Source organism: Trachemys scripta, chromosome 12, assembly GCF_013100865.1.
Source record: "Trachemys scripta elegans isolate TJP31775 chromosome 12, CAS_Tse_1.0, whole genome shotgun sequence".
NCBI lineage: Eukaryota > Metazoa > Chordata > Testudines > Emydidae > Trachemys > Trachemys scripta.
The window spans coordinates 44918691-44937399 of NC_048309.1; the positions used below are offsets into that span (position 1 = coordinate 44918691).

General features: G+C 42.8%; 1 protein-coding gene across 1 annotated transcript; it reads right to left on the reverse strand.

The window, feature by feature from the left end:
* Positions 1–2705: 2705 nt before the first annotated feature.
* On the reverse strand, positions 2706–4299 carry LOC117885594 (olfactory receptor 11G2-like). The gene is made up of 2 exons (XM_034786856.1): positions 4270–4299; positions 2706–3653 (listed from the first exon to the last, which is right to left on the reverse strand). The coding sequence occupies exons 1-2, from the start codon at positions 4297–4299 to the stop codon at positions 2706–2708; spliced, it is 978 nt and encodes a 325-aa protein (XP_034642747.1).
* Positions 4300–18709: the final 14410 nt, after the last annotated feature.

Consider the following 18709-nt stretch of genomic DNA (forward strand, 5'->3'; position numbering starts at 1 on the left):
CTATTAAAGAGAATTAGGATCAGCTGGAAAATGTATTTTATTTTCTACAAACACATTGAATGTAATGATAGACTGAAGGAGCTCAGTCTATTTATCTTAACAAATGAAGGTTAAGGGGTGATTTGATCACAGTCTATAAGTATTTATGTGGGAAACAAATATTTAATACTGTGTCCTTCAGTCTAGCAGAGAAAGGTATAACATGAGATAATGGCTGGAAGCTGAAGTTAGACAAGTTCAGACTGGATTAAGATGTAAATTTTAACTTTGAAGGTAATTAACCACTGGAACAACATGCTAAGGGTCATGGTGGATTCTCCATCCTGGTCAAATTTTAAATTATTGGATGCTTTTCTAAAAGATCTGCTGTAGTTCAAACAGGAATTATTTTGAGGACGTTCAAAGGCCTGTGTTATACAGAAGGTCAGACTAGATGATCACAATGTTCCCTTCTGGCCTTGAGTCTATTAATATATGAAACATTTATTTGTTTATGCTGTCAAAATGTATTGTTGACTGTCAGGTTTTCATTGAAAAATGGGTAGCCCACAAAAACTATTTTTTCTTCACTTTTCAACATCCAAAAGCAGATTCTTTTTCTTGTGTTTGACTGTCACCAAACTGTTGAATCCCTAGAAACTCCCCAAATTCAGTGAAAATAAAAACATTCTCATAAAAATCCATTTGTAAAAGTTAAAACATGTTGACAGCAAATATTCAACCTGATCTAATCAAAATGAGGAAAGAGGAAAAAGTTACTTCTCAAGAACCAATCTAATTTTCATTCAGTGCTCACAGCACACACACACACACACGTTAATTAGTGAAACATTAGTTGGATCCCATTGTATTTTAATGAGATGTGAGTTCCTAACTCCCTTGGGCTCCATAGAAAATACAAAAATTAAGTATTTTATTAACTCTCCTCACTCCAAAACCCAATCAGAAGCAATTCATACTACCTCTCCTTCACCACCCTGTGCAACCCATTGCCAAAAGATTGCAGTCTAGTGATTAGCAGAACGATTAAAAGAAAAGGGTGAACAGCTGGTCTGATCAGGCTTGGCAATTTATTTTTAACTTGATTTCTCAAAAGATGAAATGTCAGGTGATGGTGCGGAACAATTTATAGATGGATAAATGTTTTAGAAAACACAAAGTAATGTGGAAGATAGGGGACAAGGCATGGCAATTGCCTATGCAATATCCCAGAACTAGAAGTGGAACCCAGAAGTCCTGGCTCCCAGCTCCAATTACACTAACACATGAGGCCCTGCTTCTCTCCCAGAGTTGGGTGTGGGACCCAGGATTTCTGAATTCCTGCTGTCTCTGCACTAACCTACTACATTCCACACTGGGGAAGGGAACCCTGAAGTCCTGCTCCCAGCCTCCCCAAAACACACAGACAAGGTCTCACCAGTAGGGGCAGGTCCACGATTAAGGGAAGGGAAAGGATTAAGTGAGAGACATCCCAGGTAATCCTGTTGAGTGAGCTGCACCCCACACAACAGAGGAAGGAACAAAACCCACAAAGTCACTGCCAATCTGAGCTGGGTGAAAATTCCTTCCCACCCCACATATGGCAACCAGTTAGACCCTGAGCTTGTGAGCTAGAACCAGCCAAGTGAGCACCTGAGAATGAGAAGTCTCGGTGACACCTCGGAGCCCTGGCCCACCCCGTCCAAGGTTCCATCTCCAGCAATGGCTATCACTGATACTTCAGAGGAAGAAGAGAACAACACAAATAACTCCTCCCATAAAAACAAAAAATAATATATTTTGGGGGGTATCCCTTCATGACCCCTGCAGGTGACCAGCTGAAACCCTGAAGCATGGGATTTTACGAACATCAGAGATGAAGCAGAAGGGACCTTCAGGGCTGATAAATCCTGCCCCTTCCCATCATAAGTAACTCCATCAAACGATCCCACTCATATTTTTGTCCGGCGCTCCCTTAAAACCAATGAAGCTGTTTACCCACACAACTTGTTCCAGAACCTCACACCTCTGATGGTTGGAGAACTTCTTCTAATTTCTGTCCCTTGCTATGGAAGGAGATTGGGGATCTAGAGAGTTAGATAGGGGGGTGGTGGGCCTCCTGGGTCCTATCATTGGCTGTGGGAACTGAGTGAGGTTGAGGAGGTTAGATGGGGAGGGGAGCTGGGACTCCTGGGTACTAACTCTGGCTGTGGGAGGGGTGTGTCATCCATAACATGCAAATATAATGTCACCATAATCCATGGCCCTAGATCCATGGGTGTTAGTCTCTGGACATCAACGGGGTTGGTCCTGATTGACATCAGAAAAAAGGAGAGCAGAACTTTGCCTTCAAGATCTAAGTGTGGTGACACATTTATACAGATAACTGTCTTCAAATATCACTAGAGAAAAGGGGCAGATATACAAGCCAGCCTCCCCACACACACTCTCCTTTCAGTCTCCTTCTGCACACACACACTGAGCAGGGCATATTTCCTCCAGAAAAGACACACACACACAGACACCTCCGCCGTCCCCTCCAGTTCTCAATTGTGTTCTGGGTTCATTGTCAAATGGGCATCTTTATAGTATGACCTAGAAGTAATGCTGTGTGTGCTCCCCCTGCTTCATTGGAGTCTTCACCCCCAGAAGGAAAAGGCCTCATATCCCATTGCCCACTCCCCTGACCAGCCAGTCCCTGCAGAGTGCGGACAGAGCAGAACCCCCTACTGCTCCCCCAGCAGGGTCCTCTTCAGAGCCTCCTTCATCTCCTTGTTCCTCAGGCTGTAGATCAGCGGGTTGAGCAGTGGGGTCCCCACCGTGTAGAAGAGAGTCACCACCTTCCCACTGGCCCCAGAGGCTGCCGGGTTGACGTAGTTGACCATGCCAGAGCCGTAGAACAGGCTCACGACAGCCAGGTGTGAGGAGCAGGTGGAGAAAGCCTTGTGCCGCCCAGCCCCAGCTGGCAGCCTCAGCACAGCCCTGATGACAAGCCCATAGGAGGCCAGGATGAAGAGGATGGTGGCAAAGATTATGAGGGAGCTCAGGGCATAGCAGGAATGTTCAGCCTGGGGAGCTGGGGTGCAGGAGGCAGCCAGCAACGGGGCTGGGTCACAGACAAAATGATCCAGGGTGTTGGTGCCACAGAAGGAGAGTTGGGAGATGAGGGTGACAGGCACTATGAACCACAGGAAGCCAATGAGCCAGCAGGAGGAGGCCAACACCCAGCAGCTGTGAGGGGACATGAGGACAGGGTAGCGCAGGGGGTGGCAGATGGCCAGGTACCTATCCAAGGCCATGGCAGCGAGGAAGAGGCACTCGGTGGCCCCCATGGATAAGAAGAAATAGAACTGCATAAAGCAGGCAGGAAAGGAGATGGGGACGCCGGGGGACACGAGGTCAGAGAGCATCCTTGGCACTGTGGTTGTGACATAGGAGATCTCCAGCCAGGAGAAGTTCCCCAGCAGGATGTACATGGGCAGGCGTTGGAGGCGGGGGTCCCGCAGCACGGCCCACAAAATGCACAGGTTGCCTGCCAGCGTCCCAGTGTAGGCGGTGGAGAGAAGGGCACAGAGGAAAGTGCGGCTCTCCCAGTCCATGGATTCGAAACCCAGCAGGATGAACTTGGTCACTGGGATGGTGCCGTTGGCCGAATGTATCAGGGGGCCCTGGAGCTGAAAGGAAACAATCAAGAGGATTCCCAGGTTCTACCCAGAGTGCTGGGAGGGGAGAGGGGTCTAGTGGTTACAGTATTAGGAACTAGCACACACACAGTCACAGTCACTTTCTCTGTCTCTCTCTCTCTCTCTCTCCTACATATCATATTTCAAATTCTGCCTGGGATCTGACACTGAAGCTGGGTTTATTCTGCCTAAGGAAACCCTCCGCACTGGATAAAGATCCTGCACTAAGGTATTGAGCCAGCTGTCCTGCTTGGGCAATGAACTCTTGCTCCTGCTTCCATAGCTGGATCAGGTCTTATGGACCTGTCTAGGATCACAAACCCCATCTGTGCTGGTCAAAACAGTGGATGATGTCACAGAAGCAGAACGAGCTGATTTAATGTCCCCTCCTCCCTATTCTTCAAGGTTAACATGAAATTGACTGGGCTGGAGCTGCACCTTTGGGCACCTCAATCCACTTGAGTGTCTGGCCCTAAATCCCTTTGGTAAATGGGATTGGAATCCTAAACCAATAAAGCACTTTGGACACATTTACCCCAAACCTTCCCCCCGTCTAGCTAATGAGTGACACAGAACTGAATCGAGAGGACTTTTAAAAATTCTTTACCTTGAGTTTGGACAGCTCCAAGGAAGACATCACTCATGGATTGGCCCAAAAGGCTCTGCAGAAGGAAAATCTAGATCAAATATATAAAAATCTATATGAATGTATCAATATGATTCAACTCTACAAATTATTGTTGCTCATGAAATGAATGTATATAGTGAAATAACAATTATATTATTTATGGTTTATATTAGTGTTTATTTTAAAAAATTGTCTTTGCCCCATTCATTTTACACATTATATTTTCCAAAATAGATTAAACTGGTAAGTTAAGAGTTACAGTTTATATTAATTTTGAGACTCAGAATGAAAAATTAATAACAGCATGCTATATCAATTTTTTTTAAAAATGATTAAAATGAAAAGTATTCATAATTTTGATTAAAAATAAATAACCTAAGATTTCAGTTCCAATATTTAAAATAATTTAATTCCAATATAAGTTATCAATTTCTACTTTCCATTTAAATAACAAATGTATAATTATGTATATCATGAATTACTGTTTTAACTAATATAATAAATTAAGAACTAGATATTGTATTCATTACTCATTAATAGTAAGTCCATATTTTATTGATTTCCAGATTCATTTCACATTACATTAATATTTACATACTATTTAATTTCTAGATTTGATTAAAACCTTACATTAATACGTATATATTGTGTTGATTTCCACATTTGTTAAACATGTTGCATTAATAATTATATAGTGTATGAATTCCAATTATCATTTACATATTTAATAATGATATATTCTTATTTTCATTAAAATAGTGAATAATTATACATTACTTTTCTCTAGATTTGATTATATATTAAATGAGTAAGTATATTTTTTACTATTTTCCAGATGTTATTAAAATAGTAATAATGATAAATGATATCTCCCAACATGCTTACAATTTTAATCTAATATGTTTATAAATGTCTAACTTTTATGACAATAGTAAATGAAGAACTACATATATTCTTAGATTTGGTTAAAATATGACATCTGGAGTTCTGCTTTTTTTAACCTCTAGAGCCAATTAAAATATTGAGTTAATAATTCTATATAGGACAAAGTTCCAGAATTGGTTGAAATATTGGGTTATGAACATTATAATATGCTAATTTCCAGGTTAAAGTCAAATATTAAAGTAGTAAATATGTATTTTATTAATTCATAGATTAGATTGGTAACATTAAAATAGATGGAAAATGTTAAATCAATAAATATATTTTTATGTACTTCTAAATTCGATTTAAAAAATCCTACCTCAATTCTGGGATCCGGACAAATGCAGAGAAGTATCTGCTCTGATCAGCTCAGTGCAGAGAATATACAACAGATCCGAATCTATCTGCAAAGGAATTGTATTTTGTTTTTTTTTCTTTTCTTACTTCTTTAGGGAAGAGAAAAAAATCCACCTTTTTTTAAAGTACTTTTCTTTTTCTTCTAAATTGAGACATATCTGTCTATCTAGCTACCTATCTATTCTTACACTTCCCTTTCTGTTTATCTGTCTATCTGCCTGTTAGTCTAAAATGAAAATCTGCTCTTTGCTGAAGAATTATTGGGCAGTACAATAATGTTTACTGGACTCTATCAATAATTTAAGACTTAGCAACTCGTATAACTTGAATTGGCTTTTAAACTGGTATAGTTACACCACTGTGCAGACACACTTTGGTCACAAAGAAGCTGATTTCAGTGTAGTTTAAACCTACTCTTAATTGATTTAAACTAAACCAGAATTATTGGGTTTAATCAGAATTAAGAACATCCACATCCCCTTTGGCATTCATTTAACTATATCAGTTTAAATTCACAGTGTAAATTACACTGGGTGAGGATGAAATGGGTGAGGCTCTAAAGTATGGTCTTCTCTGGTTTTACTGGGACATTATTGGGAGGATTGGGAGATGTTTCCTGGGAGCATTGACATCTGCATTGAAGAGGGGAAGGGGTTAAAATTTGAAATCTGAGTACCTTTCTACACCATGTAGAAAGAGGGGAGGGATAGCTCAGTGGTTTGAGCACTAGCCTGCTGAACCCAGGGTTGTGAGTTCAATCCTTGAGGGGGCCACTTGGGGATCTGGGGCAAAATCAGTACTTGGTCCTGCTAGTGAAGGCAGGGGGCTGGACTCAACGATCTTTCAAGCTCCCTTCCAGTTCTAGGAGATGGGATATCTCCATTAATTAAGTAAGAGGATGGAGCTCGGCTATTCTCAGTGGTGGCAGATGACAGAACAAGGAGCAATGGTCTCAAGTTGCAGTGGGGGAGGTCCAGGTTGAATATCAGGAAAAACTATTTCACTAGGAGGGTGGTGAAACACTGGAATGTGTTACCTAGGGAGGTGGTGGAGTCTCCTTCCTTGGAGGTTTTTAAGGCCCGGCTTGACAAAGCCCTGGCTGGGATGATTTAGCTGGGAATTGGTCCTGCTTTGAGCAGGGGGTTGGACTAGATGACCTCTTGAGGTCCCTTCCAACTCTGATATTCTATGATTCATGTTAATTAGTCATTGTAATTGAATGGGTGTTAGTGGAAAAACAATGTCCCAGATCCCCAGCAGAGCTCCATGGAAGAAGGGGAGTCAGGTGTAGTGGTCAGAATGGGTGAGGCTGAGAGTCAGGACTCATGGGTTCTGTCCCCAGCTCTGGTAGGGAAGTGGGGCAGAGGGATAAAGCATTGGGGCAGGAAGTCAGGAAGTTCTGGGCCTGGGGGGCAGCCAGAAGTGACCACCCAGTCACCTATTCCTACCTCCTGTATAGCACAGGCCACCGAGAGCACCCCTTCAGGAGACTAAACTATTATTTGCCACAGGCAGAGTAGGAGGGACTAAGGTGCACCAGTGCCTGAGACCTCAGCTTTGGCAGAGAAATGGTTAAATGAGCCCCATCCAGATAGTCCTGGTGAGTGACCCCCACCCACACACTGCAAAGGAAGGTGGACCCCCCCCCCCCTTCCATGACAAGATGACTGCTCATATGAGCTGGGGAAAAATTCCTTTCCAACCCCACACATGGTGATCAGTGAGACCCCAGGCATGTGAACGAGAACCAGCCAGCCAACCACTCGAGAGAGACAGACAATGCTCCGTGCCACTTCAGAGCCTGGCTCACCCCCAGGGTCCCATCTCCAGCTGTGGGCAACACCAGGAGCTTCAGAGGAAGGAGATTAAAACAAAATAAAATTTACCCTCTCAGAATATATTGGTGGGGGTAATCCCTTCCTAAACCCTGAAGCATGAGCTTTCAGAACACAGGACCTTCACTGCAAGTGAGCCCATGGGCTGCTCAGCCCTGTCTCCACCATCACAAGCAGCTCCATCATACAATCCACTCATACGTTTCTCTACCTTTCCATTAAAATGAACAAAGCTATGTGACCCCCAACACTCCTATTGTGGGGCTGCTGCCAAACCTCACCCTTCTGATGGTTAGAAACATTCTACTAATTGCCAGGCTGAATTTGTGCCTGGCTGGGTTAGTGGTTGGAGCAGGGAGAAGCAGGTGACAGAACAATACAGCATCCAGGGAAGATTCAAAGCAAGAAGGAAGCTTTGTGTGAAAACCCACCTGGATGTGAGTTCTCAGCATCCTCCTCTCTCCGCCTCTGCTGTGAAGGGAGCGAGGAGAGTGAGGGCTGATATCTGCTCTCTGAGCCACTGGGTCCCTGGGACTTGGTCTCTGGGTTGTGTAGGAACTGCCAGATCTGGATTTGATCCCTGAATGATCTGTGGACACCCACAACAGTGACAAGGAGACCCCTCCTTCTTCCCCTCAGTGCCCCCCAGCCTTCTAGCCCCCCCCCCCATCAAACACACACACAGAACCCACCCCCTCAAACACAACAGGTAAGGTGTCAAGATGAGGCCACATTGAAAGCCGCAACGCCAGCCCCTTGGGCACATGGTCAATCCCAGCCAGTAGTTGGCAATACTAAGGCAGTGCTGTGTTCGCTAAGAGGTGCTGGGGACTAAATTAGCTGTTACCACTTAAAAAAGAGATCTTTGAGTTATGGTGAATAGTTCTCTGAGAACATCTGCTGAATCTGCAGCGGCAGTCAAAATATCTAACAGAATGTTAGGAACCATTAGAAAAGGGATAGACTAAAACAGTAAATATCATAGAGCCACCATATAAATCCCTCGTATGCCCACACCTTGAGTTCTGGTCATCCCATCCAAAATATGTATATTAGAATTGGAAAAGGTGCAGACTCGCAATAAAATGATAAAGGGGATTGAACAGCTTCCAGATGAGGAGAGAAAAGAGATGAGTAAGGAGTGATAGGCTAGCAGTCTATAAAATCGTGAATGGTATGGAGAAAGTGAATAGGGAAATGTTATTTATCCCTTCACATAAGGCAAGAACTAGGGTGTCACCCAATCTAATTAATTAATTAATTAATTAATAGGCAGCAGGTTAAAAAACAAACAAACAAAAAGAAGTACTTCACACAATGCACAGTCATCCTATGGAACTCATTGTAAGGTGATGTTGTGAAAGCTAAAAATATAACTACCTCAAGCAAAGACTTAGATAAGTTCATGGAGGACAGTTCCATCACTGGTTATTAGCCAAGATGACCAAGGTCGCAATCCCATGCTTTGGGTGTCCCTAAACCTCTGATGCTAGATGCTATGACTGAACAACAAGGGATGAATCACTGGATAATTGCCAGGTTCTGTTCATTCCCTTTGAAGCATTTGTCTTTGGCCACTGGTGGAAGACAGGACACTGAGCTAGATGGACCTATGGTCTGACCTGGTATGGATATTCTTACGTTATATTCTTATGTTCACTCTCCTGAACTCAGGCATCTAATGTAGGTCAGGAAATTCTTTCAGAAAAGGAAAGGGTGTGCCATTTTGCCCAATCGCCCAGTGTTTTAAACAGTCACCAACCACACTCAACACCCCAATTTAAACCTCCCCGCTGCCTCATTCAGAGCAACATCTTGAATCCAGGTCACCCACCTGCTAGGTGATTGTCCTACCCTACCTAGTCTATAGGGTATATTGAGATGGGTTTCTTTCAGTCTCTACTCTTAAAGCTATTCTATGCTGTATAAAATATTTAAGTATTTTACTTAATTATTGGGCCAGAAGAAGAGACAGAATGACTATATAGCCTAGGGGCTAGTGTGCAATTCTGAAAGCTAAGCAGGGATTTTAAGTATCTAAATATTAGATTCAGGCATCAAAAGTAGATCTGGGCTCCTAGCCCCCTTTGTTGATCTAATCCTTAGACTTTTGTAAGGTGTTGGCTTAGTACCTCATGATTTTCTGATAAAAATTTAGCACAGCACATACTAATCAGATTAAGAACTGATGAACTGACTGATTTTTAAAAAAGTCATTAATGAGGTCTCATCACCTAAAGGAGGTATTTCTAATGAGGTTCTGCAGCACCGATGCCATTCAACATTTTCATCAATGATCTGAAGTAGATATATATCTTCTGACATAACTTGCAGATGACCCAAAGACTGGAGGACTGATACAAGATGATGAGGACAGGGCGGTGACACAGAGTGATCTGGATTGCTTAGGAAGTGGTGCCCATTCAAAAGAAATGTGTTTTAACACAGTCAAATGCAAAGTGATTCAGCAAGGAATGAAGGTGCTAAAGAGCTCTTTGATCTAGAGAAAAAAGGCAGAACAGCCACCAATGGCTGGAAGCTGAAGCCAGACAAATACAAATTAGACACATTTTTTTTTCATTAACCATTGGAAGAAGCTACCAAGGGAAGTGGTGAGTTCTTCATCTCTTGATGCCTTCAAATCCAGACTGGATGCCCTCCTAGAAGATGCTGTGGTGGATGGGAGCCCTTGAATCCCCACCAGAAGATGGTTTGGGATTCTTCCCTTCTCTAGCACTCAACCAAGTCCTTCCCCTGCTTGGTGCATACTAGAGTCTCTCCAAACAAAAACAGGTTCTATCCTCCCTTCCCACGGACAGGGGGGATCAAAGGAAAAAGGGGGCTTGGTCTTTTGTTCACCTCTTTCAGGCCCAGCTTGTCTGTAGGTTTTTTGTGTCCTGATCAGGATTAGAGTCCACCCTTAGATCTCCCCGCTTTTTGTAACCCTCATTCTATATCAGTCTCAGAGCAGCAGGTGCCACAACTCTCTCTCTCTCTCTCTCTTTGCTGATCTACCCCTGTATCCAGCTGTCTCCAAGGCACAGCCATCTTCCCCTAGTTGCCATCCCTTCCTGTGGCAGGCTTTCCCTTTTTAAGCATCCTCCCTCAAGCTTGTGCCTAGGACAGCATGCTAGCTTCCTCCTGAATACGGTGAAGGTGGGCCCCTCGCACTTCTTTAGCCAAACTCATGTCATTGGGTCAGTAAAGGGCTACCTGGGTGAAATTTAATGGCCTGTGATATACAGGAGGTCAGATTAGATGATCTAATTGTTCTTTTTGGCTTTTAATTCTATGAAATCTATAAATCTTGAATCCAGCTTCTCCAACCCCTGTTTCTAACTCATCATACCCTACTTTCCTCCCAGATTTGGGGATATAGCCCAGGAATCTGGATTCATAGACTCCTCTTGCTAAAACCCCACTCCACTCCTGGAGCCAGGGGGAAATATCAGAAGCCTTCACTCCTAATCTCGTATCTTTGAAAACTCATGGTGATCGGGGGAGATCTGAGACAATTGGAAAAAGGCAAATATAATGTCCAATTTTAAAAAAGGAAAGAAGGGGAATCCAAGGATCTACAGACCAGTCAGCCTCACCTCAGTCCCTAGAAAAATCATGGAGCAGGTCTTCAAGGAATCAATTTTGAGGCACTTGGAGGAGAAGAAGGTGATCAGAAAGAGTCAACATGGATTCACCAAGGGCAATTCATGCCTAACCAACGTTATTGCCTTCTATGATGAGATAACTGGCTCTGTGGATATGGGAAAAGCCATGGAAGTGATACACCTTAACTTTAGCAAAGCTTTTGATATGGTCTCCCAAAGTATTCTTGCCAGCAAGTTAAAGAAGTATGGATTTGATGAATGGACCATAAGGTGGACAGAAAGTTGACTAGATTGTTGGGCTCAACAGGTAGTGATTAGCGGCTCGATGTCTAGTTGGCAGCTGGTATCAAGCAGAATGCCCCAGGCATTGGTTTTGTTCAACATTTTCATTAATGATCTGGATGATGGGATGAATTGCATCCTCAGCAAGTTTGAGGATGACACTAAGATGTGGGGGAGAGGTAGATATGCTGGAGGGTAGGGATAGGGTCCAGAGTGAGCTAGACAAATTGGAGGCTTGGGTCAAAAAAATCTGATAAGGCTCAACAAGGACAAATGCAATCCTGCACTTAGGATGGAAGAATCCCATGCACCACTACAGGCTGGGGATGGACTGGATAAAGGGCAGTTCTGCAGAAAAGGACCAGGAAATTACAGTGGATGAGAACAACAGTGTGTCCTTGTTGCCAAGAAGGCTAATGGCATATTGGGCTGCAAGAGTAGGAGCATTGCCAGCAGATTGAGGGAAGTGATCATTTCCCTCTATTTGGCACTACTGACGCCACATCTGGAGTATTGCATCCAGTTTTGTTCCCCCCACTACAGAAGGGATGTGGACAAATTGGAGACAGTCCAGTGGAGGGCAACAAAAATGATTAGGGAGCTGAGGCACATGACTTATGAAGAGATTCTGAGAGAACTGGCATTATTTAGTCTGCAGAAGAGAAAAGTGAGAGGGGATTTGATAGCAGCCTTCAACTACCTGATGGGAGTTTCAAAGAGGATGGAGACAGGGTTGGCCCCAGGCACCAGCGAAGGAAGCAGTTGCCTGGGGAGGCCAATAGAAAGGGGTGGCAGTGCATCCGTTGTTGGGGCAGCACGTTCGGATCGGCGGGGGCAGCACTTCAGCAGCAGCTTAATCGGCCTGCATCAGATCAGCGGCAAATCGGCGGCGGTCCTTCACTCGCTGTCTTCCTCTTTGGCAGCACTGCGGAGGCAGCTTGATTGGGTTCTTCTTTATTTATTTATTCATTTTTTTCATTTGAGGCGGCAAAAAAGCTGGAGCCGGCACTGGATGGAGATAGGCTGTTCTCAGTGTTGGGAGATGATAGAACAAGAGACAATGGTCTCAAGTTGCAGTGGGGGAGGTCTAGGTTGGATATCAGGAAAAACATTTTGATTAGGAGGGTGGAATGCGTTATCTAGGGAGGTGGTGGAATCTCCATCCTTAGAGGTTTTTAAGTGCTGTCTTAAGAAAGTTCTGGCTGGGATGATTTAGTTGGGATTGGTCCTGCTTTGTGCAGGGGATTGGACCTCCTGAGGTCTCTTCCAACCCTAATCTTTTATGATTCTACATTTCCATCTGTACAGTTTTTAAACAAACATCTAAGTGACATAGCAATCTAAACTCAAGAGTCCTGGGATATGTGACTCAAAAGCCAATCAAATGTCCAAATTTTCCCTGAGTCTCACATACTTTACAGCAACTCAAAGCTCAGCCAGCTCTACACATGTGGAAAACACTTGCAATATGTAAATCCCAAATCTGAAAACTCCATAAACTTCTTAATAATCTCCCTTGGAACCAAAAGGCCAGGTCCCTAATGCCCAAATCCCCAATGTAGAGTCTTTATTGGTCTTGTTTAGTGAAACTCTGGGGATTTCAGAGCTATTTCATCTTATACCAGTGTTAGTGGAAAGGTCAGAAATAATATAATGAGATTTCTAGGGCTGATTCTTCTTTGGACCTAGATGTGTTTTCTTCACCATGAGAGCGGTGAACAACTCCGAGACATGACTTCCAAGTGGCATTCTTCATTGCTTAACGTCAACTGGCCCTGAGATCACAGACATGATAGAGTGAAGGGATCAGAATTTAGACATAAAGTTTGGAAAATGTGAACTGTAATACTGAGAAATTGAAACTGTTCTATGACAATTCTGTTTTGTGACCAGATTCAAAGTTTCAAAATTTGTTTTTGTTCTGCAACGGAACAAAACCAAAACACTTTGAACATTTTCATGAAATGGAATTGGCTAAAATTTCTGGTATTGGAGTAAAAAGGTCAGGTTTTCAGTTTCTTCTATCTATCTATCTATCTATCTATCTATCTATCTATCTATCTATCTATCTATCATCAGAAGTGATNATCTATCTATCTATCTATCTATCTATCTATCTATCTATCTATCTATCATCAGAAGTGATCTGAGAGCCCTGGATCTCAGAAATCTTCCCATCAGAAACTTTATTGAATCAATACATCTCTGGTAAGCATCTCCACTTCAATGAAACTTGAAAATGTTCTGACCAGCCTCTACTAAGTTGCTTGCATTTGTGTTATAGAGCGGGAGGCAATGCTCGGATAAGGAAATAATATTTTGAGTGGGGTTTAACACTTACAGCCAGATTTTCAAAGGTACTTGGGCACTTAGACTTACAGATAGGTGCCTAGTGGCATTTTCAAAATAATGTAGGTGCCTAACACCCATTTAAATCAATGGGAGTTGGGTACTTCAGTGCCTTTGAAAATCCCACTAGGTACCTATCTGCATCTTTAGGCACTCAAAGACATTTAAAAATCTGGCCCTTAATGCTTCCAGAGCATTTCCATGTATAGCGTTCTTACAAAATATAGCGTTCTTACAAAATATAAATTACCTAACTCATACATCTTCTCATAAATTCATAGATCCCATAGACTCCAAGACCAGAAGGGACCATAGTGGTCATTTAGCCTGACCTCTTGTACAACACAGGCCAGAGAATGTCCTCAAAATAATTCCTAGAACAGATTTTTTTGGGAAAAAATCCAATATTGATTTAAAAATATGCTAGTGATAGAGAATCCACCACGACTCTGGGTAAGTGGTTCCAGTGGTTAATTATCCTCACTTTGAAATATGTATGCCTCATTTCCAGTCTGAATGTGTCTAGCTTCAACTTCTAGCCATTGGCTCATGATATACCATTATCTGTTAGACTGAAGAGGGCAGAAAAAAATCTGGCAGTTCAGATCTGGCTTTAGCAGATGATATTTTAGCTTTGGACCTGGCCGAGGAACCTAACAGCAATTTTATTAAAACTTTTGACATTTCAAACTTTATTCTTTGCAATTTTTAATCATAAATTTTAAAATATTGATGAAAACATTCTCAGACACTGGGATCCAGGCTGGAATATTAGCAATGTGCTTTGCATAGGCACAGGAATGGCTTTAAATGGACAGAAACAAGGAGGTTTACTGTCCAGGTCAGACTCACAGTCACTTTGGATGAGATTTTCAAAGCCAGATCTAGGAGGTGAATTCCCAACCCCCATTCATTTTACTGGGAATTTGGCATCCCAGTCCCCTAGAGATCAGGAAAATCTCAGCCTTTGTATTTGTAATCATGTATTTAAAATATTTCTAGCAGCCCCATGGCTACAGTACATGAGCATCTCAAGATATTTAAAATATTTATCTTAATACACTCCAGTGAGGTAAGGAAGTAGCATTATCCCCATTGGGATGGGAAACTGAGACACAGAGAGGCTAAGGGCCAGGCTTCTAAAGGTGGTCAGACCCCTAAAATGTAGACAGGTGCCCAGTGGGATTTTCAGAAGTGCTCAGCTGCCTTAAGAAGCCCGAACACCTTTAAAAATGTGCTGTAAGTGACTTGTGTAAGGTCGGACAAGGCGTGTGTGACAGCGCAGGAAATGAAACCTGCATCTTTGCAGGGGCAGGCTGCTATCCTAAGAACTCGATCATTCTTCCTCATCCGCTGAGAGGACGGGGCTGATGCTGATTGACCCAGCACATTCTGGGCCCTTAGCAAAATTCCTGATGTCTCGCCCAGTGCTCGGTGTCAAGCTGATTTCCGTGCAGTGGTGTGTAGTGTCCAATGGAAATGTCCCCTCTTGCAGTAGCCAGTGGGCCAGGCACAACTTCCACTGGCTAGTGGCAGGTGCTGTTTGGAGGAACAATGTCCAACAGGGAAGTGGGGCAGAGTGACTCAGTACCAGGCTAGTCAATCACAGGATGCAAATGGAGGAGCAAGGAACTGAATGCTGGTTTGCCAAGTCCCAGCCTAGTGCTCTAACCATTGGGCCATCCTTCCCCACAAAGTAGAAGAGTTTAACCGAAGCAATGAAATATCTGCTGCTTTGGGGCAGGAATGGTTCCCACTCGGGGATGGGAATGGGAGTTTGCTTCCCAGGTCTGTGCAATGGCTGCAGACCATAAACTCACCGAGACAAGTGGAGTCAGGGGATAGAAGCTGATAATAAGAATGCTCCATGTAAAGTTGGTCTGCATAGAGAGTCACATCCTTTCCCTCTTTGTATTCTGCAGCAGAAGTGGAGCCCAGTTGCCTCCACCTGGCTGTGTTTGTTTGCCAGCATTTGTTTGATATGGGACAATTGTGCAAATACATCAGAACTTTAATTGGCTACTGGATCCTGAGTTACTGAGATGTTTTGTGCATTTTAGGAATTAGGGCCAGTTTTTTAAAGATATTTAGACACCCAAAGATGCACATAGGAGCCTAGTGAAAATTTCATAAGTGCCTAGGTGCCTAACTCCCATAGGTTTCAGTGTTCGGGATCAGAGGTGATTTTGAAACCCCACTAAGCACCTATCTCATCATTTGGAACCTAAATACCTTTACAAATCTGGCTCCTATTGACTAAGATTTATGCTCCCTGGTGGAGTTCAATGTTCAGCAGCTTGTACTGGGAATTGGGTGCCTGATTCCTCTAAACAGCTTTGGAAATCTTAGCCTGTAAGCCCGACATACCTCAGCCTAAGGGTAAATTGTTCCAAGCTATCTTCTTGATTTAGGAGCCCTGGTCCCATCTCCTAACGTTAGCCGCCTGAGCTCAGACCCAGGAGAGTCAGGTGAGCTTGAGATCCCGCACTGCAACATCCACACTGATAATGTTAATGTGCTAGCTTGCTCCAAGCTTCAGTGTAGATATACATGATCCACACTGCTAGTTCTCAGCACTGCTGGGTTTAGCTCTGGATTTTCAAAGGAGTGGATGTCTGACACCCTTAGGCTGCTTTGAAAAACTAGGCATTAGGTGCCAAACCTTAGCCTGATTTCATAAAGTCAGGTCTGGGATCAGTCCCTGGCTCTCAGTCCCTTTCATCAGACCTAAAGTGGGATTTTCCAAAATTTAAAAGGGAAAGATTTTCAAAGGTATTTATGCACCTAAAGATGCAGATAGGGTTCTAGTGGGATTTTCAGAAGTGCCTAAACTTCATACATGCCTAACTTCCATTGATTTCAACAAGAATTAGATGCCTAACCTGCTTAGGTGTTTCTAAAAATTCCACTAGGCACCTATCTGCATTTTTCGATGCCTTTTAAAAACTTGGCCATTAGGCACTTTTGAAAATGCATCTAAATATCTTTGTGAATCCCACTCTAGGTCCCTAAAACACAGTGATTTCATTGTATATTAGACACCTAGGCTCTTTTGAAAATCGTACTAGGCACCTAAATAACTTTAACAATCTGACTCTTCTGTAAGTCCCAGCATTAATTCCAAGGAAAGGGAGAAGAAAGTCATTGACAGATGGAAGTCCTGGTGGATAAAGGGACATAGAGCTTCAGGGAAATTCAGTGTTAAGTTTGAACTTAAAAAGAAACCCAATATTTGAAAGAATGGAAATGCTCAGTTCAAAACACCCTAACAACCTTAACTTTCCCTCTCTGGCTTCATTCTGAAATAATGAAACATGCATTCTGGGAGACTCTTAGGCCTGGTATCCACCTAAAATGGAGGTCAGCCTAGCTACATCATTCAGAGCTGTGAAAATGTCGTGCCCTGTGCGACATAGTTAGATCGACCTAACTCCCACTATAGCCACAGTGTGGTTGACGGAAGAATTTCTTCTATTAATGTAGCTACTGAGTCTCAAGAGGGTAGATTTACTACAGTGATGGAAAATCCCCTTCTGTGACTGTAGTAAGCATCTACACTGCAGTGGCATAGCTTGTAATGTAGACACACCCTCACTCATCTATTAATAGGGGATTTATTTATCAGTGTTCATCCACTGCACTGTGCTTTACTCTTTATTCGACAGTGGTTTTGTTGATTCTGCCTAGGAAACACACTATCCACAGATAAAGACATGCATCAATAATTTCTGATTAGTGAGAGGGATGGAGGGTATTCACAACATCCTCACCCCTTCCATGTGCCATGAGTTATACAAATGCTTCTAGATTCAGTACTAAGCAACAGAGAGTCCTGTGGCACCTTTAAGACTAACAGATGTATTGGAGCATAAGCTTTTGTGGGTGAATGCCCACTTCGTCGGATGCATGTAATGGAAACTTCCAGAGGCAGGTATAAATATGCTGGCAAGAATCAGTCTAGAGATAATGAGGTTAGTTCAATCAGGGAGGGTGAGGTTCTCACTTGCAGTTGAAGTGTGAACACCAAGGGAGGAGAAACTGCTTCTGTAGTTTCTGTAGATTCAGTACTAGCATCTCTACACACACAAACCTCCTAGCACTGTTGAGGTTACATACTGTTGGAATATAGGAATCATCTGATGATTTTACTTTTAGTAGAGTTCCCTGTCTATGACCAACACCAGAGAGAAAGGTGAAAGGAATGCAGCAACGTGTAGTTTCTTAAAGTGCCCAGGATTATGTCTCCTTCCTGAGTTTGCAGGAGCAGTCAACTTCACAGAGATGGGGGAAAGAAGAGAATTCCTAAAGGAAAAAAACATCAACAAGAAACAAAAACTTTGCCAAGCGGGTGTTAAGACTGACAGTCGTTATCAGTAATTTAAGAACAGTAATACCAAAAAGCAAGTGAACATATTTTTCAGAATTTGTTGGTGGATCAAAAATTTCAAAACATTTCAGGGGAGGTGGTGCCTCTGTTATAAGCTGTAGCTTAGAGGTTCGCAGACTTACCTGTGGGGTGGGACAGCAGCGTTTGATTTCCCTTTTTGCCTAATACAAAGAAAAGGATTTGAATTTAGGTCTTCCATAATAGAGGAGCATGCCCTGGGTTATGGGATATTGGCGTATGGGCTTTACTCAATCTCCACTCTTGAAGCTCTGCTATTTTGTGTAAATAATTAAACATAGACTGGAGGAAGGATTTGATTTTGAGTATCCCCATGACTGCCTTAACCACCAGGCTATAGAATCATTTTCACCAGCTTTCTTCCACAAATACTAAAAATCACTATGAACTGCTATTATGAATGACAATCGGCCTGAGACGCTACCGCCCAGTAGTTCATACACTCCCCTAGCATGTGAGACACCACAAATATGAGGTCCTAGGTACCTAATTAACCATCTTTCCTTTCCCACTGCAGCTACACTGCTATTTTTTGTGTGCTTTCCCAATCAGAAAGGGAATTCCTAAGCAAAATAATGCACAAAACAAAAACTTTGTTAAGGTTGTGAGTGGTTACCAGTAACTTAACCGTAAGAACTTCAAGGAGTTCATAATTCTCATTA

Excerpts from the sequence above, each read along its gene's own strand:
- LOC117885594 (XM_034786856.1), bottom strand. The coding sequence starts at position 4,299 with ATGTCTTCCTTGGAGCTGTCCAAACTCAAG. Across the intron at positions 3,654-4,269 it reads TGGAGCTGTCCAAACTCAAG|CTCCAGGGCCCCCTGATACA; the intron begins GTAAAGAATTTT and ends GTTTCCTTTCAG.